The 27,068-nt window shown below is 24.9% G+C and overlaps 2 protein-coding genes across 3 annotated transcripts in view; one reads left to right on the top strand and one right to left on the bottom strand.

The window, feature by feature from the left end:
* Nucleotides 1–270: 270 nt before the first annotated feature.
* Nucleotides 271–2,526, bottom strand: LOC129981228 (UPF0547 protein C16orf87 homolog). Its single transcript, XM_056091983.1, has one exon. It carries the CDS (start codon nt 2,406–2,408, stop codon nt 1,881–1,883), a length of 528 nt encoding a protein of 175 aa, XP_055947958.1. The 5' UTR covers nt 2,409–2,526; the 3' UTR covers nt 271–1,880.
* Nucleotides 2,527–2,811: 285 nt separating this feature from the next.
* The window catches only part of LOC129980962 (BRCA2-interacting transcriptional repressor EMSY-like), a 32,866-nt gene continuing 8,609 nt past the window's right edge, over nt 2,812–27,068 (top strand). Inside the window, exons 1-10 of one of the 2 annotated variants that reach the window (XM_056091505.1) lie at nt 2,812–2,944; nt 6,833–6,919; nt 7,035–7,134; nt 7,700–7,774; nt 9,401–9,576; nt 11,098–11,408; nt 15,201–15,450; nt 19,187–19,933; nt 24,983–25,281; nt 26,690–26,911. In XM_056091505.1, the coding sequence (XP_055947480.1) occupies nt 6,859–6,919; nt 7,035–7,134; nt 7,700–7,774; nt 9,401–9,576; nt 11,098–11,408; nt 15,201–15,450; nt 19,187–19,933; nt 24,983–25,281; nt 26,690–26,911 (2,241 nt within the window). In that variant the 5' untranslated portion in view covers nt 2,812–2,944; nt 6,833–6,858. The remainder of the gene's footprint in view (nt 2,945–6,832; nt 6,920–7,034; nt 7,135–7,699; nt 7,775–9,400; nt 9,577–11,097; nt 11,409–15,200; nt 15,451–19,186; nt 19,934–24,982; nt 25,282–26,689; nt 26,912–27,068) is intronic. The other variant, XM_056091506.1, reaches the window with a different exon arrangement.

Genomic DNA, 27,068 nt, shown 5'->3' on the forward strand with positions numbered 1-27,068 from the left:
ATTTATAATTTTTTATAGTTTTCCATCATTGATATAGGAATAATACTAAAATGATTCACTTATAATAAAAATCTAAATTCCAACAACAACAACAAAAAAAATTATGTAAAAGTTTTATCAGTATTAATATTCTGAGTTTTCATCCTAAATAGAATCAAATTTTTCACATTTTTTTTTTTTTTTTTTTGCAAATTTTTAATTTGTAAGAGCAAAACTTAGTAGTAAAATTCTCTCCAGTAAAAGTTTATTACAATTTGTTAAAAAAGCTTTTCAAAATAAAATTTATCTTTAATTAAATATTTTGGATGAAAATTTATATTTTAAAAAGATGTAACTTGAATAGAAAAAAAGAATGTCCTGATATATATATACACAAAAATGTGATTTATCTTGATATAAGGCATTTGATTGCAATTATATGGCTTAAAATTTATAATCTTTATTTCATATAATAAACAAATTTTTAAAAAAGTATATTTCAGGGAGAAAAAAAAAAAAAACGTAATGAAAATAATTATATTTGATTCAAATTCCTTTTGTTGATATTTATCATAAATAAGTAAACTTATTATTCTAACATAAATGTTTGTCTGTAAAAGGCTACACTGAATTCATTTAAAATATTATAATATAGGAAAGCTATGTGATATATTATTACACAAGCAAAATAATTCTGAGTACAATCTAATAAATGAAAAAGTAACTGGCATTTTTAAATAGAATTTAGATTCAAATGTATATATTGAATATTATGTATAATTTATATTTAAAACAAAAATTGTTTAATTTTCTGGAGCTCTTTAGTAAAAAATGTATAAAAAATCATGAATAAGATCATTTGTCAATGATGTAGCTGCTTATAGTTTTCTTCAAACCATCACAGTATGATTAATAGCATTAAGTTAATTCAATAAGAAAATGTTTTTTTTTTGTTATGATAACAATAAATGCTACAAAAATAAATCAAAATGGCCAAAATATGTAATAAAACTACAGCAAGAAAAATACACTGTTCATTTAAATGTGTAATAAAATAAACATTGTTTCCTTTTCATATATTCCTAATACTTTTTAGCCAACTTCCTTTTTCCTTTGAAACACAGTAAAAAAATTTAAAAATAATCAAAATACAGAAAATTCCATGCATATTATTCTGGATTTAAGTTGGACTATTGGATTACAAAATATTATTTATAAAAACTCATTTAATTTAATATCAAAAATAAATCTTTATATATTTAGAGATGAAAAATAATTACAATAGGATAATTAGTCTACTTTATATGACAATAGAATGTTAAAGTTATAGAATGCTCAACCTATTTAAGTGAGAGAGGGGGGGGGGGTAATAATCTAATAACAATATTTTGAAGATGTTACCTTTAATATTATGTCACAATAAGTTACTGCAAATGCAATTATGACAGATATGCAATAAGATTGATGAATAATAATATTTGAAGGAAAATATTTTAGAATAAAATTCTTTCCATTAATGTAAAAATAATTAAAATTGTTAAATAGAAGAAATTAGTTATTAACTGCAACCATTATTCAAGTTGCTTTTAATACAGTTTTTTAATATCTGAACAGATAATTTCACAAGCTAAAAAGACTATCCATTTCATTAAATTAGATTTTTTTAAAATCTAAATATATCATTATAAATAAGTAACTTTAATCAGAAGATATTTTCAATTATGATAAATTTATTAACCTTTTCACCATAGTTAGCTGCCTCTCATCAAAGAAAATAGCAGAGCTGAATTTTTCAATAAAAGAAAACATTATATAATACATCTTGCATATAGAACAATTTTGTTCTTTTCCCAAAGAATTTTTATAAAAGATAGTCACGAATTATGCCATTTAAAAACACATCAATCTATTCTAAATTGTTGTTGTAACAATTTTCGGTTTATTTCCGATAATATAATGCTGAATTGTTCTTCTTTCTCTTTGGAAAGATTTGCAAACATGTCTATTTCTTCCTCTTTTTCTGCTTTTGCATCTGCTTTATCTTGCTGAAAGTTTTTCTTAGGTCGGCCTCTTTTTTTGTGTTTTGTACTCAAAGATGATCGAGCTTGATTTGTAGCTTCGCTTCCTTCTTCACTATTTGATCCCTCGCCATCTTTTTCATTCCCAATAGAAGTATCGACTTTCTTACGAGTTTTCTGCTGACTTCTCATTTTTTTAAGCTCATTATCAATCTGTAAAGAATTGAAATAATCTGGTCTTTCTCTTTTAGTACGTTCTGTTCGTCTTCTTTTTACCTCTCCATCATCTGTCCGACCAGTTTTATGAATACTGACAGCACGTCTAGCTACGAAAAATACATGCCCACAAGGACATGCTTTACAAGCTACAGGTACGTGCTGCTGACAATTTGGACACTGTTTAGTGACCATTATTAAAAATGTGTGAAAGCACCAGAATAATATTAATAAAAATCACAGCAATAAATACTCCGTCATTTGCATGTCATAGAAATTTGTTTATTTTGCTGTCCATTAACTTTGAATATGAGTTGATGCCAAATACTAACAACTAATGTTTCAAATTGCAAGTTACCCTTCATAGTTTGAGGCTCAACATAAGTTTATAAAAAGTATTTTTTTTCTCTCAGCTTTCTTTGCGTAAAAAATTTATAAACTCTGTACAAATATTAATAAAACAGTTTAAAAGGAAAAGTTGCTTATTTTTCCTATCTTTAAGAGGTGCAAAGAACTTATTTTTTCTGTTTTACAGAATTGAAAAGACTAGCCTTGAAAATTGATTAGTAACTTTAACCGTAGCTGTTCTGTAATTTTTACTTTAAAATCGTATTTGATTATGTTATTTGTTTGGTATTTTGGATTGGAAAAAGTAATGGAGAATCGAAATTTTTTTGAGAATATTGGAGTAGAATGACATTATCCCTAATCAAGGAATAACTTTTAGTCAAGTAAGTGATCTTACAGCGCTTAAGAAATTAATGCAAGCGCTCTGAATTTTCCGCCAAATGAAATGCAGTACTTACTTTGCTTGACAGAAAATGTCCTATGAACGCATCTACATTGCTAGTTAATGATGCTGTGTTAAAGCTCGGAACTGCGGCGTGTAATTTATTGAAAATTTATATTAAAAGTGCGAAATTTCTGCTTTGAAAAGCATTTGACGCGTTTAAAATGCGCTTAAATATACTATAATTTAGAGCGTGATTACAGTGAACGAATTAGCTATAACACTCTGTTACATTTAAGAATGCTTCCATTGCTACGATTTTTATCCCTGTTAGATACGTTAATGTTTTTTATGTCTGTTTTGCAAATATTATCATTAATGAACTATTGTTTATCTGTATATCAAAAATATTAATAAGTAAAACATAAAATATATTTAAAATATTAGAAGATGAAGATTTGACTATTTTATAAACCTGAATCTGTTATTCTGTCTGGCATGCATTACCTACCATGGTCTTGTTATTTGTTTCTAAACATTCTTTTTTCTATATATATTAAATGTTATTTAAAAAGAGTTGTCATTTTCAAATTCCTTTAAGCCTGATACTTTTATAAAATTTTGTTTTAATATTAACAATTTGCATTACAAGGAAATTGTGTTTATTTTATTCTGTAAAGTTTCTAGTGGATAATTTAGTAATTAATTTTTCAAAGGTTAAGTATTGAAATTTTTAGATATGATATGCAAATAGGATGCAGGAATATTGAAATATATTTTGTGTAGAGTTCTCATAGCTTTTTCATATTTGTTTCATTGTTGGCATGTTCTCTATATCAAAAATTTTTTTATTGAAACATTCATTCTTCAAACCTATGGTTAATATTTTTCTTGTTGAAATTTATTTTATATTCTTGCTTATGAAGGGATTGGTTATTTGCTATATTTTTTTCAATGTATGGTTATTTATACCACCATATAAATAAACATATTTCAATGAAAACTTTTATGTGGTTATAACTTTTTACTTAGAGTAAAAGTGAAAATATATAATTAATAACTTAGAACCTAGAAATTTAAATCTTGTATATCAAAATTACCATATGTTATCATGCACCATACAATATTAAAATTAAGCATTATATTGGTTTTCAATTTGATTTTCCCTGAATTTTAAAATTTGATCTATAATTAAGTTACTGAAGTTTTTATTTTATTTTATTTAATGATTTTGGTCTTGGTGTTTAATTAGCTTATTAAGATGTAATGCTTATAAAAAGATTATAAAAAGTTTGTTTATTCATAATATAAAATTTTAATATTACTTTCTTTAATAGAGGTAACGATAAGAAGTTTTTATCATATTATTAATACAGTAATTAATAAATCTTTCAAAGAAATCCTTTAAATTTATTAACATTAAGTAAATAATTGTTTTTTTCTTGAAATTTTACTAATGAAATTTAACAATATTATAGTTAAATTTTTCAGTCTGATATTGTAAAAATTATTCAATTGATGTTCATTCATTCATTTAGGCTTTTTAAATCTTCGGAAGTAATTTACTAAATTGAGAAAGAATTGGTGTATAAATGCTAAAAATCTATGTTCTTTCTATTTGTAATTATTAGTTTGTATATTATTAAATTGCATATAAATAATTAAAAAGGAAAGAAAAATATTTTCAATTTTAGATAAAATTCTTAAAGGAAATACATTAAACTATTAAATTTGCTTCCATGAATTATTTATCCTTCTGTTTCTATACATTTTTTTAAATAAAAATGTTCCAGACTTGCTTTTATTACCTTTTCTGTGTGAGACTATGATTTGAGAAATTATTTTTTATTTATGTGGAAATATGGTTTTTGAGAAATGCACATTTTTTTCTAGTAATTATGCCATGAACACATTTTATCAAAATGTCATTTTAATGAATTATGCTAAGAACTAATGAATTTTCATGTTTTTCATTTACTCTTAAATATCTTTGAGTTCAGATTAAAACTATATTTATGCTGATATTAAAAACATATTATTTAATAAATATATCTAATTTTACACTTTATGTCTACTTGAATGAAATTTTTGGTTGCAAGGTAAAATGAGCTATATCATTACAAATGGCAACATAACGTATTGTATTAACTATCCTGTCTTTTACTTCTTTTGTCAAGATCCTTTTTTATTTATTATTACATTGCATAGATACTTAATTTTTCTTATTTAATTTATCAATCTTTGAACTAACATTCACGGTTTATGTTTTTTTAAAAGAAACATTATTCTTTAAAATTTAAGCTTAAAGAGAAATTTAAAATAGCATAGACATTATGGATGTATATTCTATACAAAGAGATTTTGTTATATATAAGTTATATGTTTATATTGATAAATTATCTTTCTATTTCATCTATACATTTCCGGAGTATTAAATTTCAACCCTCCTCTAATAAAGAAACTAAATTTATGAAGGGAAGGAGGATAAATATACGAGTTTTGCGTAAATTTACTGGTTATTCAGTGATATTTGAAATTAGTCAAAATTAACTATTTTCATTGCTTTCTTTTTTCTATATAAAATTTCCAAAATTGTTCTTAGTTAAAAATTTGTTTATGATTGTAGATTTTTATTCTAAAAGTGTAAATTATGGTGTAGAATATCTAAAACATGATGTAAAAAGGATTTTTATTGTTGTTTTTTTTTGTTATATAATAATGTGAAATTAACTTTATAATGCAGATGGCAAATTATTTATTTTTAAATGCCTTATTGATCTGTTCACTATTAAAATTCTTAAATAATTCATCTGAAACTTTAAAGCAGTTTAAAAATAAATAATTATAATAAGATAATAGCTTTAAGTGCTTATGTAAACATCTTAATTTATTAAATTCTTAAAGATATTTTAAGGGAATTATTTTTTATATGCTCTTTAAATTTTAATGCAATGAAATTATTCAAAGATCATTGTTGGATATTAAGGTTTAATACTTAAACATACAAAATGTTTTCCATTTTACATCCACAAAATGCTAGATGGTTTCTTAAATAAAATTCAGCTAAATGTGATTAGAATAATTTTCAAAATTTTTTATATTGGAATTTTAGTGAGTAAACATATTTGATTAGAGTCTTCTGATATTCTGGATAACAATATGAAGGGGCTAGTTACGGGAATTTTTACATAATTTACTATTTGTGTACGGATATAGGTCCGTCATGTTATGAAAAAATACATATAATAAAGTATTTTTATTTTTAAAGCAATTTATATGAGAAGTTTGAAAATATTTAATTTTCCAAATAAAGTTTTTAAAAACAAAAATAGAGATGTTTTCAGACACTTTATATTTTAAATGCATTATTTCTCCCTCTATGCTCATGCTATTTGTTGAAAAAGAAAACTAAAAAATAGAATGCTTATATTTTAGTTATAATTTGTTATATATGTAAAAAATCTTTCTTTTTTTAACTGTACTTTTTAATGTAAAATTGTTATTGTTGTTTTAAAGCAGCTGTTAGGTCCCAGTAAACTTTATGAGCTTTTACAAAATATAAATATTTCATTCTAATTTAAATTCCCCATTTCAAAATTATGAAATTCCCTGTTTTAAAATTATGAAAAATCACATAGCTAGTTCGATATTTTGTTTCTTCAATTTTCTATCAATTATACACTCAACTTTCTGATCTGTCTGAAAAAAAAATCATTTATTTCCCCATTTAAATAATTGACCATTTTATTCACTTACCAGCTTCATCATGTCCATTTAATTACTTTTAATATTTATTCAGTAATACGGCACTTTTTAATTGGATAATGATAATGTATATAAAAATTCTTGAATTATTTAAACCTTTTAAAGGAACTTATTTATTTTTCAGATTCTTGTTAAACATTGGGAAGAAAGATGTGGCCAATGTTTGTTGATTATTCTGATGAAGAATGTAAAAAGATTTTACGTAGCTTGGGTATGTCCTTAAAAATATTTTTATAACATTTATTTGCAAACTTTTAAGACTAATTGTGTTAAATTAAGCCTGGCTTTAATATATATATATATATATAATGCTTTTCTTTTTTCAGAATTGGAAGCATATGCTTCAATTGTTACTGCATTTCGAGCTCAAGGTAATTTAACAAGAGATAGAAAGAAGATGTTGCTAGATTTGTGCTCAGCTTTGAGGTAAACTATTATATTACTAAAAGAATAAATTATATTTGCAGAGTCAATTATGGCAGTACTTAATATTATTTTAAATGAGAATTATTTTATGGTGAGGGGGGAAACAGTTTTCATTAAAAAATATTGTATTTTTAATATTTATGGAATATTTATTCTTATTTGTTAAAAATTTTCCAAACTTTTTTTTTTAAATTTATGTAATTACATTAGTTCTATGCCTAATTCTTTAATGTTTTCTCTGATCTTAAATTTTTTTATGCCACATGAAAATATGATATGAAAAAATAATTATTATTCTGTTTTATGTTTTTATTAATTATCTTCTTGTGCTATTAAAGCATTTCATTTAAACATTATGATTTCTTTGAACGATTTTTATCATAATATATTAAATATTTAATAATCACATATAATTATGGAATATGAAATTAGATAAAACTACTTTATATTTCATGGAACAGCAGAACTAGCTAATTTGCAAATGGATTTCTAGTTATAGTTCACAATTTATAAATTCCTTATAATTTCTAGCAGAAAATCTTATCTCTTAATTATTTTTTTTTAGCATATCCATGGAGCGACATAGGGCTGAAATAAGGCGTGCTGTAAATGATGAACATTTAAACACAATTGCAGAAAGGTAATTTTCTTTAATATCTTAAAAAAAGAGTAATGTTATAAATAGAATTGCTACTTTATTTAAAAAAATAGTGTCTCCCAAAATTTGGGCATATTAGCACATTGCAAGCAGGAAACATATTTTCACGTTTTTCATATTCTGCTACTGGAGCATGGGTTATGTAAAAGTGCATATTAATAAAGTTTATACCCACTGCATGCATAGGTTTGTGGTGAAATACACCCACAAGCAATGTGTTAAATACCTAGTTCATTTTCATGATGAATGGAATTTAAAACTTGCTAACTACTCTATATTAAAAATAATTTTTATAAACAGCTTTCATACTTAAATATTTAAAATAAATGTCTAATATAAAAATTCAATGATGCCATTTAGTTTAGAATGATGACTTTCTTGTGGTTAAAATAGAAGCAGAGTTAGTGATTCGAGCAAAATATTTTTAAAACATACTGCTAATTCCATTGCTAAATGCGCCACTGCTATAAAAATACAAGAAATACAATATAGAAAAAGAATTTAGGGAAAACTTGTCATTCCTTAATGGGTCATGTACATGCAGATTCTTACTGTTAAATCTAACAGATCCCTCTATTTTTTAAATATCTTTTTTTTAAGAATTTTCAGTCATCATATGTATTTAACTATTCCTCAAAAAATAGTGTGTGGGGGATTTTTATCAATTTATTTCTACTGAATTGTAAAATCAATTCTGTTCAGTAAAATATAATTATTTTATCATTTTCCTTTAGTCATTTACGCATGACTTTTGAAAAATAAAATTATTCAGTATGCCAATATTTTTAGTTTAGTCAGTTTTAGAAGCCAGTTTATTTTTCATTTGTTTCCATAAAAATGGATCATGAATAAATATTTTTATTAAAGAAATCCTCATACAGAGATTCAAAGGAAGTGAAAATTAAAAGAATTTCATTTAGGAAAAAAAATTAATTGAATAAAGGTGCGATTTGAATGTAAATGTGTAAAGTTTTAAAAGTATAATATTGAAAATTTTTTCTAAAATTATTTTGAAATTAAAGACCAAATATTAAGTTATTAATGTATATAATTACAGTACTTGAGATGTGATTAAAATTAACATTTGTTTATTAAAATGTGTTAAACTTTTGTGTTATATTTTGTTGTATAGATGAGAAACAACAGATGTTGCAAGTAGATAAAGTGTGATAAAAAGAAAAGAAATAGGATTATGTAAACAAGATAAGAAAGCAGCACATTAAATATTCTACTTAGCCTTGGCATTTTTAGAAATATTTCTATCTTAGTTGAATCATAGGAATTTCCTTTCTTCATATAAATAAACAGCTTAATAAAACATTTTAAAATTAATTTTGGCTTTATAATAATAGGAAAAAAAATATGCTTCAATTTATAAAATATTTCTCTTTCAAAAATTTCAAAATAAATAAACAAAAGTAAAATAAAAGACCCCCCCCCCTTTTATATTTTTGAATAAAATTGCTTTGCTTTCATAACTAAGAAGAGGGGGGGGGGCTGATCTGTTTTTTCAACTTGTTTATGATTTTATTCTAATATTTTTAAATATGTAAATGATTTATATTTAAGTTTTCAAACTGCAAATATTTTCTTGAATTTTTTTCATAGACTTTTTGGTCCTAATACGGCAACTGAATGGGCAATTGAAGGACGACGAGTTGTGCCTTTAGTGAATCGTCTAGCACCACAAACTGTTTTCACTGAAATAGCTAGCAGTGCTGCTGCTGCTCAAGCCGTTAAAAATTCATCTCTGCCTCTGCCTGGTAAAACAGGAAGCAGAGAAAGTGAGTTCTTATGTATACTTTACATTAATTATTGTTAAGTATTTTGATATGAATTAATTTTTTAAATATACATCAGTGATTCTCAATTTATTATATACACATATTTAAAACATAAAGTTATGATTTCTTATAAATTCCTAATTATCATTGCAGCTGTAATTTGCCTCAAATTATTATGAGATAACAGTTGGAATTGTCAAATGATTTTATGTATTTCCAAGAGATAATTTTCTGCTGAATATTCATTTGAATTAATGATAAATGCTTTCGTTTTCCTTTATCTATTGTAAGGATTATGATGCTGTCAGTTCATTCTAAATTTGAATTTAAAAATTTTACTGAGTGTAACATGTATTTTGGTTTACGTTTTTCAGCTATAATATCATATATATTTATATCTATATATATACACATGTTTAGGCATATGTATACATACAAAGACATATGTACACATGTATTCTTTTATGTGTTAAAAATGTTTTTTTCTTCTTTTCACTTTCAGATGATATTTTGGGTATTAATCACTGTTTTTCATTAAAAAAAAATTGGTAGATATGACTATACTGAATTGAGGAATGATGTATAATATAGTTACAAATTTGTAATGTTGCTTCCTGTCATGGTTAATTCCATCATATGAAAGATAGTTTTACGAATGATGATCACATAATGAATCACTGACCTCTGAGCTTGGTCACAAAATAGATGATATTAGAATGTTCATGAATTTTAGTGATATGGCCTGAGTTATGCTTGATTGCTCAAGAACGTTCTCTGTCTTGTTCCAGAAACTATAAAAGGCTGAATGTCCAAGCCGAAGTCAGTTTCATAGTCGTATAGTGAGTCAACAATGAATTAGTGAGATCAATCCAGTGAACTGAAAGCATTGAGTGGTGCTCTAGCAATTAGTGGATTGAGAATTGGTACTATGCTTCAAGTTTTGGTAACAAGTGTTGAAGCAATATCGAGTGTTGTGTGCGGTGTAGGCAGTTGGGTACAGCTAAAGTGAGGAGACAATGGAAAATAGCAAGTGTTTGGAGAGACTCGAGTGATAGCTATGTAGTTGTGAAATTCTGTTTAGGCACTTTGTGTGCTATGATTGTTGTCTCCTACCAATTACTTCTTGTGGGCTGCAGCAGCATGCTGTTGTGTATGTCTCATCTGTGTTTTGTAATCTGTGTCTTCTTGTTATTAAATTTTGTTTTTTGTTATTGAGGATTGTTGACTGTGTTACACCATATGCCCACTACAAGTAAACCTGTTGTTTGAATTAGTTGAATTTAATTTTTCCATAAAAGTATATATATCAGAAGAAAATACTGTTGTAATTTTTTTTATTATTCAAGCAATTTAAAATATCTGTCTACTTGTTTCCCTTCTAATTGTGTTATTACTAATTCAAAGTTTTTTTTTTTAAATTTATGTTTTCTGAATATTTTTGTTGTTTTCATTAAAGCAAATAGTTTTTGGTAAGTACAGGGATCATATTAGTTCTGAGTTAATTAGATGTTATTTTTGCAGTGATCAATGGGATGGAAACCATGGCCAGTCGTAAAAGAAAAGAGTATCCACCTGATTCATCTGTATCCCCTCAAAAAATGTCTGCCTTGGATAGTCAGTATTTTCATAATTTTCATTCATTTGAAAGTTCAAGTTCGGGGATTTCTGAACCTATGCAATTATCTGAAGTTTCTATGAGTTCGGAAAGTTTTCCTGTTCCTGAAAGTGCTCCCCAGACTTCATCATTTCCAGATTTTAATGCACAACGGAATGTACCACCTCTTACAACACATCCCATGCCAACAGTATCTACTGCTAAATCTCCATCAAAGGTTTGACTTATTTCAAATTTTAATTGCTGAATGCATTATTGAAGTTGTAAGATATTATTTTCATCAGAAATTGTTGCATATTCAAACATTACTTGTCATTCACATATTTTATGTTTATTATGTTCAAGTATGTATATTTATATATATTTATGAAAAGTCAGTTAATTGCTTTAGATATTTTGAATCCATTAATGTATTTAGTATGAATTGAATTTATTTCTTTAAAAAAATTTCTGCTTGAAATGAAGGGAAAAATAACAAACTGCCTTTTTAAATGAAAATGTCTTATTTTGCTTAATCAGATCATCTAGTTTAAATTCTGATGTCAGTTATGATGTGTATATTAATCTTATAAAATTAGTTCTTAATGGAAAATTTTATAAAATCATCCGCTATTTATACTGTTAATATTTTGGCAAAAAAAATTGTTATTAATAATGTCTTTATAATTGCTTTTTTTGCAAGTATATTATTAATGTATTATAACTGTTAAAATATAATTCCTAGTTAGTTAAAATTTTTGGATCGGTTGTGAAATTATTAAACAAAATGATTTTGGTACAATCACGGGAAAAAAAAGGAGCAACCCAGATTTGTTTTACAGTTGTTCATCCTATGTGGAAACTAAAAATGAATGCTAAAAAAATGCATTGCCTAACATTTTTTTTGTATGTGTGAGGGGGAGGGTGTCTACATATTTCAAATTGTACGTTCTCCTATGGTAATACCTATTTTTGATGTCATGAATAGATTTCCCTTGAGAAAAATAGCTGGAATACAAATTTTATTTAAAATATCATGGTTATATCTGGAGATATTTGACATTTTCTGTTAAAGGTTATTTCCATATTTAAATGGGTAAAATTTAGTATTCTCTGGACTTTTGGTAATAGTAATTTTTTATCATACTTTTAAAGCATCTTTAAAGCTTCAATCCACATGATAAAATTGTTTTAATTCATGGCAAAATATTTATAAGGAAAAATTTGGAAGAATCGTGATTCTTTTCATAGGGGGGGGGAGAATATTCAAGAGTATTGAAAGTTATGTATAAATTTCACCTGAGATTGATTCTGCATTGAGCTGAAAATCCAAAATGGAAATTTTTGTTGCATGAGTAAAAAATATAAAATTAAGTATATCTTTTATTATTTAAATATAACTACAATATTATTATATATTTATTATTACAGTTACAAGCAATTATAGTTATTAATTATAATTTAATATATAATAATTATAATAATGGCAATCTTATGAAATTTGAGTTTTTTGTAAGAAATATTGTGTTCATAAACAAACATCAGTAAATTGAAACTAATACAAATGGTTCATTGTCTTTGTCCCACACAGTGGTCTTGCAGAAAATCTGTTTGTTATTCATAAATTATTAAGAGAAATAATTTGTCATAATGTTAGTCAAATTAAATAGTTAAATCTGACAAAATAATAATTATATTTACTGGAATTTGTTATATTCTGTAAGCGACATTATGGCATGACAAGTGGAAATTCGAGCTAGCGTATTACAAGGACAGAGATTATCCTCCACATTTAAATAACTTAATAAAATAATATGGCAGTAGATTTTTTTTAACTTTGATTTCATATTTTTTCTCACTGATGAATTTTAAAAATTATATTTTTATATTACAATAAGGCAGAAAATTATGTTTCAAGGAATGTATGCTCAGCAGCATTTCAATGCCGTATAAAAAGCTGTTGACATTTTGAAATTTGTGAATGTGCCCCTAACTGCGTCATTTCAGAAGTAATGCAGAAAATTTAATATTACGGGGAAACTATTCCCTGGAATTTTGTATGACCGCATAAAATTGTCTCTTCTGATTTAATAAAAAAATTGAAGTATTTTTCAATAAAAAAATTTTTTTTAATCTAATTTTGTAATTTTTTTCACATATTAAAAGTTTTTTTTAAAGTTAAATGTGTATGCAAAATAGGTGAAATACCTTATATTTTCATAAGAAAAACAGTTTAGGTCAGTAACTTTATAAGTTTTTAAGATATGAACAAAGGTACAAAATTTAATTTTAATATTAGAAAGTCAAAATGTTGTTTGCTCATAATTTTGAACCAAATAGACCTATGCTGTTGAAACTTGGTTTCTGAAAATAACTTTTAATATAGTTTTAAAATTTGATGAGAAAAATGGTCGTTACTATTGGAAATTTTGAAGTTTGCTCTAATTTCAATATATCGATGACCCCTGATGTAATGCTTAATACAAACACCTTCAGAGTGCATTAAATCCTTTCAAGTGTAATCTTTTTTTATGATTGTATGATAAACAATGCCCAAGTAAAGCTGGGTGACTCCTATTTTTTTCCTATCGATTGTACATACATTTATTCATGCATGAAATTACCATGCCTAAGAGATATGTATAATTCACTATTAACAATTAAATGGTAAGTTGTTTTATATGCAAATAAAATACATGTATTATGAAAAATGTTAATCAGTAAATGTAATTTATGCTTTTAATAATAGTATTTGGTTTGGTTAAATAGTTATTTTTATTTTTCATAAATAAATATATATGAAGTCTGTATTAAAGTTGTTATTAATTAGTTTATATTATGCTTAAAATATCCTCTATGATTAAAAGAAACCTGCAGTTAATATGTTGTTCTTTATAATTTTAATATTAAAATTTGATTTTGTTATTAAAAAGCTGTCTTTAGCAAGTTTCCTTAAAAATTGTATTTGATTGTTTATTATCTCCAAATTATAGCCACCAGATGTACTTTATATTGTGTACAATATCTAATTTTTGACACAACTCTGTAGAAAGGCAAGCATCCAGCTTCCTTATATTTATGCATTTCTAATAAGATTTTAAGGTTTGACTTTAATTCATAAATCTTTAAAATTTTTGTTTGCCTTTGTAAAGTAATTCAGTAGCAGTGTCCAGATGTGTCTTATTGGGGCCCTTATGGTATAGTATTTTAAAATGGTATGTGTTTTAAGTTTAAGAATAATATTTTAAGCTTAAATAAATTTAATATTTTAAGCTTAAATAAAAAAAATAAGATTTTATTTAATAATTTGATTTTTTTTCTAAAATCAAAAATTTTCTGAAGCAACTGATATGCTTATTTTCTTTAAATTTATGTCAATTTGTTGAAGAGTAAAAACAAGACAATTAGATTATCATGAATTTTGAATTTGTTAATAATTTATTCTAACTAGGAATCTATCTGAGATTTCTCTGAAGATATTCTGTCGGTTCTAGTTTATGGTGTATATATATATATATATATATATATATATATCAGAAAATGTAATTTAACATGCAGTTATAGTATTATGGAAATTTTTAGAGGTTTGCCACCATTTCATTTGACTGAATCAAATATTAAAATAAATATATGAACTGAAAATAGTAATTGTAAATTGAAGTCTAGATGATTAAGAATTAGGAAAATGAGTCTAAGAAATAAGAACATCAGCATAAATGTGTCTCTTTGTATTGTTTTTCCTTTGAAGGAATTATAAAAAGAGTAAATGGTATTTAAATTTATATCTTACTTGCTCATGGATAAGTTTCTTTTCTACAGTTTCTTATTTTTTTTAGCTAAGTTTGTTTCAATTTTTTGTAATTTGAATTTAATTTTGTATCTTGGAGACACAACAAAATTTGATGCAATGAAATAGGTAATTTTTTAAAAGAAAGTATGAATCCTTCAGATAAATTTAATCCTTTTAAGTTCTAGAAAATGATTTTTGTAAATTTTCTTAAAGTTAACCTATATTCAAACATCTTTCCAGCATTCAAATACAAAATCATCATCAACAGTCACCACATTCTCAAGTCCTGATCAAATGACTTCTAATCTTTTGACCAGCAAAAATGTACCACAAACATCTGCTCCTTCAGTTGCTCATGAGGAACAATTGTTAGTTTCCCCAGAAGTTTCTAAATCTCCCAATGATGGAAAAAATGCTCAGAGACCGTTATCATCAATAAGTTCAATGAAATCATCAACCATTGTTATACCCACTACTGTACCATCTACATGTAAGTATATAGTAAGATGATATATCAAACAATCAAGGATGATAAAGACTCCATTATAAAAATCTCCTTGAAATAAAAGTCAAACACTATTGATAATTTCAATAAGATAGCCTTAAGATACACTTGTTTTTAAACAATTTTAGTATCGAAGTACAATTGCATGATTAAAAAACATTGATAATTATATATTATAGAAATTATTATATAATTATATACAAGCATTTTACAAAGGCTTTATTATTATTATTATTTCAAATTAATAATAATTGCTTAGTTTACTTTTGTTCAAGGGGGAGAGAGAAAGTTATGGGAATTTTTAAAATTAATGTTTTTATTTGCTGAGATCAGCTTAACATTTTGATACAGACAATACAAGTTTTAAGTACTACACCAGAGTCTGAAATAAGTGTATTAAATGTTGTTTTAGAGCAAAAAGAGAATGGCACAAGTGTTTGTAAAATTTTGATACACTGTTCAATTTGTTGAAATATCACTAAATTCATTATCAATAGATTCTGAAGAAGGATTGTTTGACCTTTTTACTTTTACTTTGACTTCTTCCTTCAATGTTTTATTCTTGAAAATTTTCAACATATAGTATATATGTAATATTTTAATCTTAAAGCTTTGTTTGTAAAATTAACTTCTACTTCTAGTGAAGGTCTAATCTCAAAGTCAAGGTCTAAATTAATTATTCCACTTTTTAAATGCTAGAGTTTGGAAAGTAAGAAATTTAGAGCTCCAGCTATGTCTTAAAAAAATCCGTAGCTACTTGCATGTTTTTTTTTTCATGTATATCTTATTTATTAAGAACTTTTAAACTATTATACAGATTCTTCATCTTGAAGAAAGATTAAGTATGGATTTCTTTCAATTGGAGTGATCTATTTATGAAATATTAAGTTTTTTAAAGTTGACATGCTCATTGTTTAAGAAAAAAAATTAAAAAGATAAAAATATAAAATATATTTTGGTCTGGTATAAAATATACTTTGGTCTGGTATAAAATATACTTTGGTCTTAAATGTTCAAATAATATGGTTCATTTTTCTTATTTTAAATGAGCATATCTGACAGTATAAATAAACATACTGATAAAGTATTTTAGGTACAGCAAGTTTAATTTTTCAGCTTATTGGATATATTTCTTGTTATTTTAGATAGCTGTGTTTGTATAACCACAGTTATTGAATAATGAATCTTATGTCTTATTCAACATTGAAATTGAGCTGAGGACAGTTCTGCTTTACACTGGATGCATATTCTCGCTACCAATTAGCATTTTAGCTGTAAATTCACTATACTGTTATCTGGCCACAAGTTTTGTCCAAATTAATTATTACAATATTACATTTTTTGTTTGTGCTAATAATGAAATTTATTTTATTTGATAAATTTTTAATTCTGGATTTATAATACAATTCTTATTTTAAGGAAATGATATATACATACAGGGTGTCCCAAAAATATTGAAATGTGGTTTAATTCTTTAACTATTAGAGATAAGTGGGCAATGTAAATTGCAGAATAGTTCAAAATAAGGTATGGAATAAGACCATGTTATTAGAAATAATGAGAAATGTAATAAGATCAAATTTAAAAATAAGGATGCATTTTTAAATTTTTATGTGACCCCTTTAGACAAATTTAGTCAGAGAGCATTAATTTGTTATGCAACAACATCATTGCAAACACATGCTCATATCTTTAAAATTGAGTGAATTATACTTAATTGAAAATTGAATGTGCTGACAGTATACAAAATAGAAATAAAATTTGTTAGTTTTATAAAAATGTATAATATTTGCATTAAAATCCCTTTTGCCTGTTTTTAGACATACTCCTAATACCATTCCATATTCTTAAGATTTTTTTTTTTTTTTTTTTTTAATGTTCAGACTGAAGTAAAAATTAAAATAGAAAATGAATACATGCAAGTAATTTAATGTCAAATTTATCATAATTCTGTTATATTTTGGCAAATTTATTTCCATTGAAGAAAGTGTTTTACATGATGTAAAAAATGGCATAAGTCTTTTTTTTTTTTTTTTTCTGTGTCATAATTCATTTGGCTTTAAAGATACAGTTATGCAGGTTTTTTCTAATGATCTTATTGGAAAAGAAGAAAAACTTTCTAACTGGCCAAATTTGTCTAGAGGGGTTAAATAAAAATTAAAAAAGTGTAGATTATTGAAAATTAATGACAAAATTTTTTTTATTAACAAAGTCTTATTTTGTACCTTATTTTGAATTATTTTGCAATTTACATCCTCTACTTATTTCTAATGGGTAAAGAATTAAACCATTTTTCTATCTTTTTGGGACAACCTGAATATATATTTAAATTATTTTTTATCTGCCATAACATACTTATTTAAGTGCATAATACTCAGTGGTATAATAAATGTTATGAATTTTTACTGAATTATTGTTATTTGTTTGTAGATTATTGGCTTGATTAATAGGCCGATTTATAGGTGAAGTCTAAAATAAATAAATGAATGAAAAGCTATTTTTATGCTTTTTTTTTTCTTGCTGTCTAAATCTAAAAGAGCATATGAACTTTTATTGTACTTTCAAATTCGATAAGGAAAATATATATTTAACCAAGAAAATTAAGATGTAAAATTATTTTATTGTATATTTAACCCATACAGTTTTTGTCTTTTGAAGTTCTTTGAGGATTGTATCAAAAAATTTTTTATGAGTTTAAATATTACACTTTACTTTCAGTTTCAAATACTAATTTATATTTTAATCATTGTCTATAGTTTGTATATTTTGATTAATTCAAGTGAAATTTATACAAGATTAATTATTTGAAATAGACATCTCGAAATGTAAAGTGTTACAATCTGTTTGAAATAGTATGTTTATAATCAAATTGTTGAAAATGCAATTATTTTTATTCAAAATTATTTTAAAAATTGTTTGATGTGAATAAGGAAACACGGTTCCTTTTCCTTCTTAATTCTGCTAAATAATTATTGAATGATTATTATGTTATGCTATTATTGTTAAGTTTGAAATATTATTTCTATTAGAAACAAACAGATGAAAATATTATATTTTCTTGTCATGGCTAGAAATTTAAATGAATTTTATTTCAGTTATTATATTTCATTTTTTTATTGTTAATTTCAAATTAATCTGGAGTTTTGGGTATTTCCCTTTATTTTCAGTCCTGGTAAGTTGTTTGTGACATCCTTCCACTTTATAAATAAGTAGAAAAAAGGACATTATAATAAATAGCTTTTATAATAAATTAATATTGCTTTTATTAAGTATGAATGACAATTTATGTTATAATTTTTGTCTGCTATTAAATACATTTTGAAGAATAGAAAAAGCTACAATATTAAGGTATTTTTAAAATTCATATCCTAATACATACTATAATTTTTTCAATCAATATGAAACATGGAAAATGCTGCATTTATGAAAACAAAAAAAAACAAAAAAAACAACAAGGAAATGGAATTATTTTATTAGAAATTTTGTTTTCAAAGAAGTAATAAATAGAATTCTTTGGAATAAATTCATCAATCTCTTTTGCATTGCAAATAAAAAATTATGATTTAGGTATAGTTATTTATTCTGGGATTCAGTTGGTCATATGTTTTTTTCTGATTTAAATTATAAATAATTTATGTGAGGTGATTAATTACCTTTGATAATAATTTGTTGTTGATGTGCTTTTTTTTTTTTTTACTTAAAAATTTGTTATTTGATTTAGGTTCTGCATCATCATCATCTAAAGATCGTCTATCAGCATCTTCATCTTCACATAGTAAATTTTTGTCTCAAATCAGATCTAAACCTCCAGGTCATACAAGACAAAATTTACCTGCTGGCTTGGGTATTAAACTAACTTCTCAACCACCAATGAGTCAAAGAGCGACTGTATCTCCAAAATCTCCTAGTATGAAAGTGAAACAAGATAATGCAAATATATTTTCTAAAAAAACTTCAGCAAGTGTTTTTCCCTCATCTACAACTGATAATCAACCACCTCAGCTTCCAATAACAACCACTAGTGAATCATTAACTATAGCAAAATCTCCTGTATCTGTTCCAAAACCATCTCCAAAATCTGATTCACAAACTGTAATAAATCAGCAATCTACTTCAAAACAAACTACAACTGCAAAAAATTTGCCAAAAACAACAGCTATAGCCACCACCACCACTTCCACATCAACTGTAACTACCACATCTCATAGCTCTCAGTATATTTCACGGCCATTATTTCCCACATCTACCAAGAGTGGTGCTAAAAATTTACAACCGGTGATATTTAACGTTTCATCAACTACTTGTACTCCACTTCAAAATACTGTTAAGCAAGCAGGACAGATCCAAAGTGAAGTTATTAAATCTTCGCCTCAAATACTTCCAAAAACAACTCCTGTTGGTTTAAGTTCAAGTCACCTAAAATTAGGCACCTCAACAACTCAAACTATACAATACAGGAATGATGGAGGTAAAGTTTTTGATTGTTTTGAAATAAATTTTTACATTAATTGTTTGTTATTTGTAATAGCAACTGTTTTCAATTTTTAAAATGATTTATTGAGTTCATATGACTATGCTTCTTTTTCTTCTGATGATTATTTTTAAATTTATTTATTGAAAATTTAAAATTATTAAAACTGCATTTTTAATTTTTTTCATGGATAATGTCATTTTGCAACTTTTTGGTAATTAAAGAAGTTATAGAGAATTAAAGAAGTTATATAAAAGAAGTAGTTAAAGAAACTATAAACTACTTGTTTTATAGTTTATATAATGAATTAAATGTTTATTAAATTAGTAAATATTGTGTGTCTGTAGTTAAAATTTGATTGTTCTAAGAAATCAGTGTTGAAGATTAGCTTTTTTTTATTTGTCAGTTTATACAAATTATTACAGTTTCTTGGATATGAAAGATTTTGATTTTTAGATTATAGCTAAAGGGCATTTAATCAATTCAGAAATGGGTTTTATCTGAATAAAAAGTAAATGCCATTTGAAGATATATGATCCATTTTAATTTTCAATGGGGTTATCTATATTTGTTTCTTTTATTCGAATAGGATAAGATCTGCTTATTAAGTGATTAGAAATATAACAGCTGAGCTCATAATGGAGTTAAAATCTTGTCTTCTGATACAGCCTATATATTAGTCCATACGCAAGGATAAAAAAAATCTACTGATACAATACCTGTATTATTCATTAGAAGAAATTTGAAAATGAAAGTCAGTGCTGTTTTGCTATTGTTTGTAGACTGTCAGAATAGATCTTATAATTTAAAATAATCATAGCAGATTATTATGTATGTTAACATTAATGTTTGGTTTTCCCAGAATAGTTAATATATTCTGTTATGAATTTGCAAGTATTCGATTATTTATATCCTTATGAGTTTTCTATATCCTCAACTGTTTAAGTTATGTGTAATTTTGTTTCTTTAATTTTTAATCAGTTTAGAGTGAATAATAATTAAAGAGTTAAGCAGTAATCAGCATCAATGTAATTACAATTTCAATAATTCCTCCCCCGCTCTTATTATTTTTTAAAATTAAATACATATTTTTTTTAAAGAATTATGCATAATATTAATTTAAACTCTTAAGAATTATCTTAAAAAGATAATTAAATTCAGAAGAGAATTAAGTTACCAAAATGGGCTCGATTTTGATTGTCAGAATAAAACAAGGGTAATTGAGACGTGACAAAGCTTTACTTGTGCAAGAATTTCAAAATGGTTGAATTTTATTTGTATTTAAATTGATATAGAAAATAATTTACAAGTAGCTATTATTGTGTGAAAAATTGTGGAGAAAGGAGTATTTTGCATAAATAAAAGTTTATTTTGAAACAGTTCCTTTTTTCTACAATACAGTTGTTTCTCTTTGTGAAGTTTGGTGTAGTCTAAATGAAGCTGTAATGTGTGTGTTTATCTTGTCATTGTGAAAAGAGGGCCTTGAAATTACTTGCACAAATTGTGAGCTTGGTCTAACGAATTTTGATGTGCAGAACCATAAATCTTGATTTATAATTTTCTAGTAATAAGTTAATATATTTTTGGTTAAGGTAAATGATTTTAGTTTAATTAGTTTTATATATTCTTTTGCAGAGTATGCCTAATTTTAACTTTTCTTTCATCAATAATTAATTTACATTTGAATTTTGTGTTTTCAAGTTTTTCCTCAAAACAGTTTTATACTTTAATAGATTCATATTTTGAAGTAAGGTTAAGTTGTGTAGATTGAAAGACAGGAGAATAAGCCCCAGTTTATGTATAAATCCAGATTATAGACTTGAATGTTTTTTTTTCTTTTCTTTTTTTCAAACTAGCATCAGTTAGAAATTAACACTCAGAATGTGCATTTTATTAGCAGTTACTATATTGTAATTGGGCTTGCTGTGAGGAAAGTATCCTTATGTATATGCAGTTCATATTGTTATTGTATTGATAGTATGAATATTAGCCGTTTGCTCTGCAAAACTTCATGGTGGAGGGTATAAATGTATTGATTAAATAATCCTAGATATAATTTTATTTTTCCTCTTTTATATCATAATGATTGAAATGCTGATGAGGAGTTATTTTTTCTTCATACATTGAAAAATATTGGTTTGGTTTTTATTATTATCTTTATTGGTTTATTGGTGTGTGTTATTTGGTTTTTATTAGTATCTTATTTTTACTATTATCTTTCATTATCATCTTAATAGCATTATCAATTTATTTTAAGAATATGAAGAAAAAATATTTTTAAAAAATTCAATTGGCCATTCAAAATTTTCAATTTTAATAGTTTGAGACGAGTTTAGAATTAACTGTTAATTTCTTCAAGACTACGTTTTTATTTTTTGGAACTCTTAAGATGTAATTTCGACTTGAAATTAAAAAAAAAAAAAATTATAATATAAAAAAAGCTACAATAATGAAATATTATATAGCTTTAAAATATAGCAAATAATCTAAGTTCAGCTATTTTTTGACATTCACAGTAACATGAACTAATAGAAAGAATTTAAAAGAAAAGAATATGGTTTAAAATTGGTATCTTTTATTATAGATATTTTAGTTTGTGTAATTACTACACCAAATAAAATTGTTGTTTGGCAAGTTCACAGAGAAATATGACAAGATTGTGATAGTGGTTGAAAAGTTACTCAGTAAAATCTGAAATTTGTTTAAATGAAGGAATAAGTTTTAAAGTTTTTCAAGTTGCAAATTCATGTATGTATATTTTAGGAGGTTATTTATATAATGAAACTGAAGTTGTTTGGAATAAAATGTATTTTCTTTCGAAACACAATGGCATTTAAGGCATCACATTTGAAACATTTATTTATTGCATTTTAAGATCCCCCCCCCATATTACTTGTATGTTTTCTTTTTATATTAATTTATAGTTATATGCCCGAATAATTATACAGAAAACTATATGTCTCTTTCTGTACTTATTTACAGTAAAAAAGATGACTTTATATTTTTCTGTGTTAAGATACAAAAAAAAAAACACTAATAGATATTGTACAGTATTATAATTGATATTTTTGTATATGTGTTTACAAAATCACCATTCTTATCAAGGCCGAATGGCTAATTTTAAAAATAGCCATATAGTTTCAATTGGAAAAATGCTTTAAAATATGGGAAGAATTATATTCTATATTGTTCAAATCAGTAAATTTATTTCTCAAATTACAAAGTCTAGCATTTTATATAGTTTTCCAACCTTATCAATCATATTTTGTAAAATATTTCTGACACTGTAATATTAAAAAAAAAAAAAAAATCCATTCTACAGATTAACTGATTGAAAGTTGATTGAAGTTGGGTTTTTAAATGCGGAACTAACTATTTTAGGCAAATTTTATAGTTAAATTTGCAGCTTTGAAATTGATCTTAGGGACTGTTTGCATTTTATAATTATGTGCCATTATTAAAAATTGTTCCTTAAAATAAATGTGTATGCCACTCTGTTTAGGATAATCAGCTATAACTCAGTCAATTTTAGTCATAATATGATTGATTTTTTTTAATTGTATACTTTACAGTGTGGACAGCTTTTTATTAAATATGAGTGAGAGGACTGGGGACCATATAAAAAGTTAGAATTTGTAACTTTGTTATTAACTTTTTCCAGAATAAGGTTGTGCTCTCTGTGTGTGTGTGTGTGAATCTTATATGAATATGTAGTCCTGCCAAATTTTAATCTATAGAATCTATCTAATCTGTAATCTTAAGAATTATTTTATAACTTTTTCTTGAAAATGGATATAAAAAAGTAAATAATCCTTTATTGAATAATAGAATGATTCTTTATTAAATATAATCACATACACAATTTAATCCATATTAAGTAAATTATATAATTTTGAAATGTACCTGAAAGTGATTTAGTTCAATTATGCTTTGATCAAATACTTGCTTTTTATTTTTTTACTTTATTTATTATTTATTATTATTTTTTTTTTTTTGCATTTTTTGGGAATAAATAATTGTAGCTTATAATTTTCTCATTAATTTTGCTTCTTTTTTCTGCTCATTAAAAAATATTTTCTGAAAATTTGTTTTGTGGATTAATGTCTTCTAAATTTATTGTATTTTTCATATATTTGATAATTGTATTTTTCATATATTTGATAATTATATTTTTCATATATTTGATAATTATATTTTTCATATATTTGATAAATAATAAATTTAGATACATGGCAGAAATTTCTAGATTTAATTCCTATTTGAGGTCAGATTATATTTTACATTCTATTTCTCCTCCTCCCCCTTTATCTAACAAATCAGGATGCAAACTTATATATAAAGATTCTACTGGTATAATCCCCCCCCCCTCATTAACCATATTTAAAATCAAAATGTTATCATTTTGTAATTTTAACTTTTCCTTCCAATTTATTTTGGAGATAATGCAAAATTTTCGGAATTTATCTTTATTTTTTGATATTTTACTATATTTATAAATTTAAACAAAAATAATTTTTCTACCATTTTTTATTGCTTTTTTTAAATTAGGGGTGAAATTTTATTTCAATTATGATAATCTTGGTGATTTTAACATAATATAAAAGAAAGTTGACATTTGTGTCTCAAATTAAGCATTGGAAAATTAAATTGCAATTAAAATGGTCATTCTCCTCTTATGTGTTAATGCATGGAATATATTTCATTTGAAGAATTTAAATTCCAAATCATTTTGATTTTGCGATTTCCATAAATGATTTTTTTAAAAAATTATTATATCAACGGAAGATTGTTATAATGTAATGTAGCATTTTATAAAGGCAATGTTGGCAAAAAAAAAAAAAAAAAAAAAAAAAACTTTTGGAACACATTATCAAATAAAATTGAAATTTCTATATCAAATTATTGAATTACTTTCTGTAAAACAGTGTGGAATAAATTTGCTCTTAAGAAGTTAAAATAAGCAAGGAAATAAAAACAGATTTAATTGCAAGATAGTTTTGTAGGAAAAAGATTTATGTTTTCATAAATGGAAATGACTTTTCACAGGTCTTGTCAGAAGTGCTCGTATAGTGAATCTCTCCCAACCAGTTGGATCTCGTCTACCATGTGCCATTTCATCTTCTGCCATCTCAGCTCTTGGTCTATCATCTAATATTTCATCAACAGCTCTTCGGGTCACCCTCCCAGCTGGTACTTTGAATACTACTAACTCAATAAGAGTATCATCAGCAGCTAAGCCAAATGTAATTGTTGTTCACAAGGCACAAATGTGGCCACGGCCACCTCAGGGAGCAGCAGTTATTATGAGTTCAGGTCCATTGACTAAGTTACCCACGGAAATTGTGGTAAATATTATATTTTTAAAATTGTTTATAATATATGTTCTATTGAATTTTAACTATTTACTTAAAAAAAAAAAAAATTGGGTTTATTTGAATTTATTGTCAGTGATAACTTAAGTGAACAGTATGCATTAACAAATTGTATGTAGCTGCATTAGTGTTGAATGTTGCAATATTGTTTTTATATGTCTTTGGATTATAGAAAAAACTCTGTTTAATTAAACTAATTTTAATTAAAAATAAATTCTGATGTTGAAATACTTATTAAGAGATATGCATAAATGTTTTAAGTGGTCATAAAGATACATTGTCAAGCTTTTGTTACTTATTAATTAAGGACAAAAGAGCAAAAACTCGCCAAATGTATCACCGAAATCAATTTTGCATTGCATCCCTATAAATGCTCTATGGTTAACTAATAAATATTTTGTTTGTTTATTTTCGCTGATGAATCGCAAATCCTTCACCATTAAGTAATAAAATCATATTGTTTTTATCGATTTAAATTTTCCTTTCCTATATAATGATTTATTAATATTTACAGTATAAAGCTGTTTTAAGAATTCTTTCTGAATTTTAATATGTTTCCTTTACACAATAAATATCAACTTATATATAAATTACATATAACAGGAATCAATTAAAAATATATTATTAAAATTATTTTAAAAGTTTTGTAAAAAATAGTGTATTTTTATCAGGTTTTTTTGTATATCATACTATTTGTCTTCAACTAATTAGGTAGGAATAATTCAATATGTAAAACAGTGTTATTGTGGTGAAATATTTAATAACTCTGTAAAATCTGTTTAGTTAAATATCTATTTTTTAAAATAATTTTTTAAAAATTTCAAAATTATTACTAGGCATGATATCACTTTTTGATTATCTATTTTGAACACTTTTTTTGTATACTCTATATTATTGGAAAAATAGCATAAAATTTTCATACACTGTGATCATACCTAACTTTTAAATAAACTTAAATAAACTAAAAAAATAATTTTTTTTTTAAATATAGTATCATAATTGATATAATTTATGACTGAATTCAAACTTCAGATCTCTGAAGTGAAACAAATTTTTAAAAGTTTTATATAAGTGAGAATATGGATGATTTTTTAAGATTAAGTATTCTGTATTTTGTGTTTTATAATGATGCAAATAAAATAATTTTTAATTAATGTTTGATTATCTAATAAAAATAAGTAACAAAGGAATTTTATACTCTTATTATCAATTTCTTTTGGTGTTTTAAAATTTAGATTATAATGATAATATATCAATTAAAATAATTAAATATTGAAAATATATATATAAATTATATTCATTCTTCCATCTTGTATTTATAGATAGCCTTAATATGGAAACCTTATTTTGCGAGTTTTTAAATCTTTCCTTTCACTTTTAGCAGGAAACAATTGCTATTACACCAAAATCTGATAAAAATAAGTCCTCAGGAATAAAAACTATTCCAAGAGCTATTGCACCTGCTAGGCCTCAGTCTCCAGCTGTTGCAATTACTTCTCTCAAGGCATCTGAATCAACTCCTGTTTCCAATTCCAGTACTGTTATAACTTCATTACCAGATAGTTCTACATCTGATGTTCGAAATTCCAAACCTGCTGAAAATGTATGACTTTTTTTTCCTTTCGTAGATAGTGTTTTTTTGTTTGTTTGTTTGTAAATATATCTAAATCTTGATAAGCTATTGATATTTTTATCATATCATTTGTTTTCTTCATTCTAATGTGTTGCTGGCGAATGAAATTAAAACAGAATGTGATATG

This window comes from Argiope bruennichi, chromosome 8, assembly GCF_947563725.1.
Source record: "Argiope bruennichi chromosome 8, qqArgBrue1.1, whole genome shotgun sequence".
Lineage (NCBI taxonomy): Eukaryota > Metazoa > Arthropoda > Arachnida > Araneae > Araneidae > Argiope > Argiope bruennichi.

What these genes read in the sequence shown, in the direction of transcription:
- LOC129981228 (XM_056091983.1), bottom strand. Translation starts at nt 2,408, where the DNA reads ATGGTCACTAAACAGTGTCCAAATTGTCAGCAGCACGTACCTGTAGCT.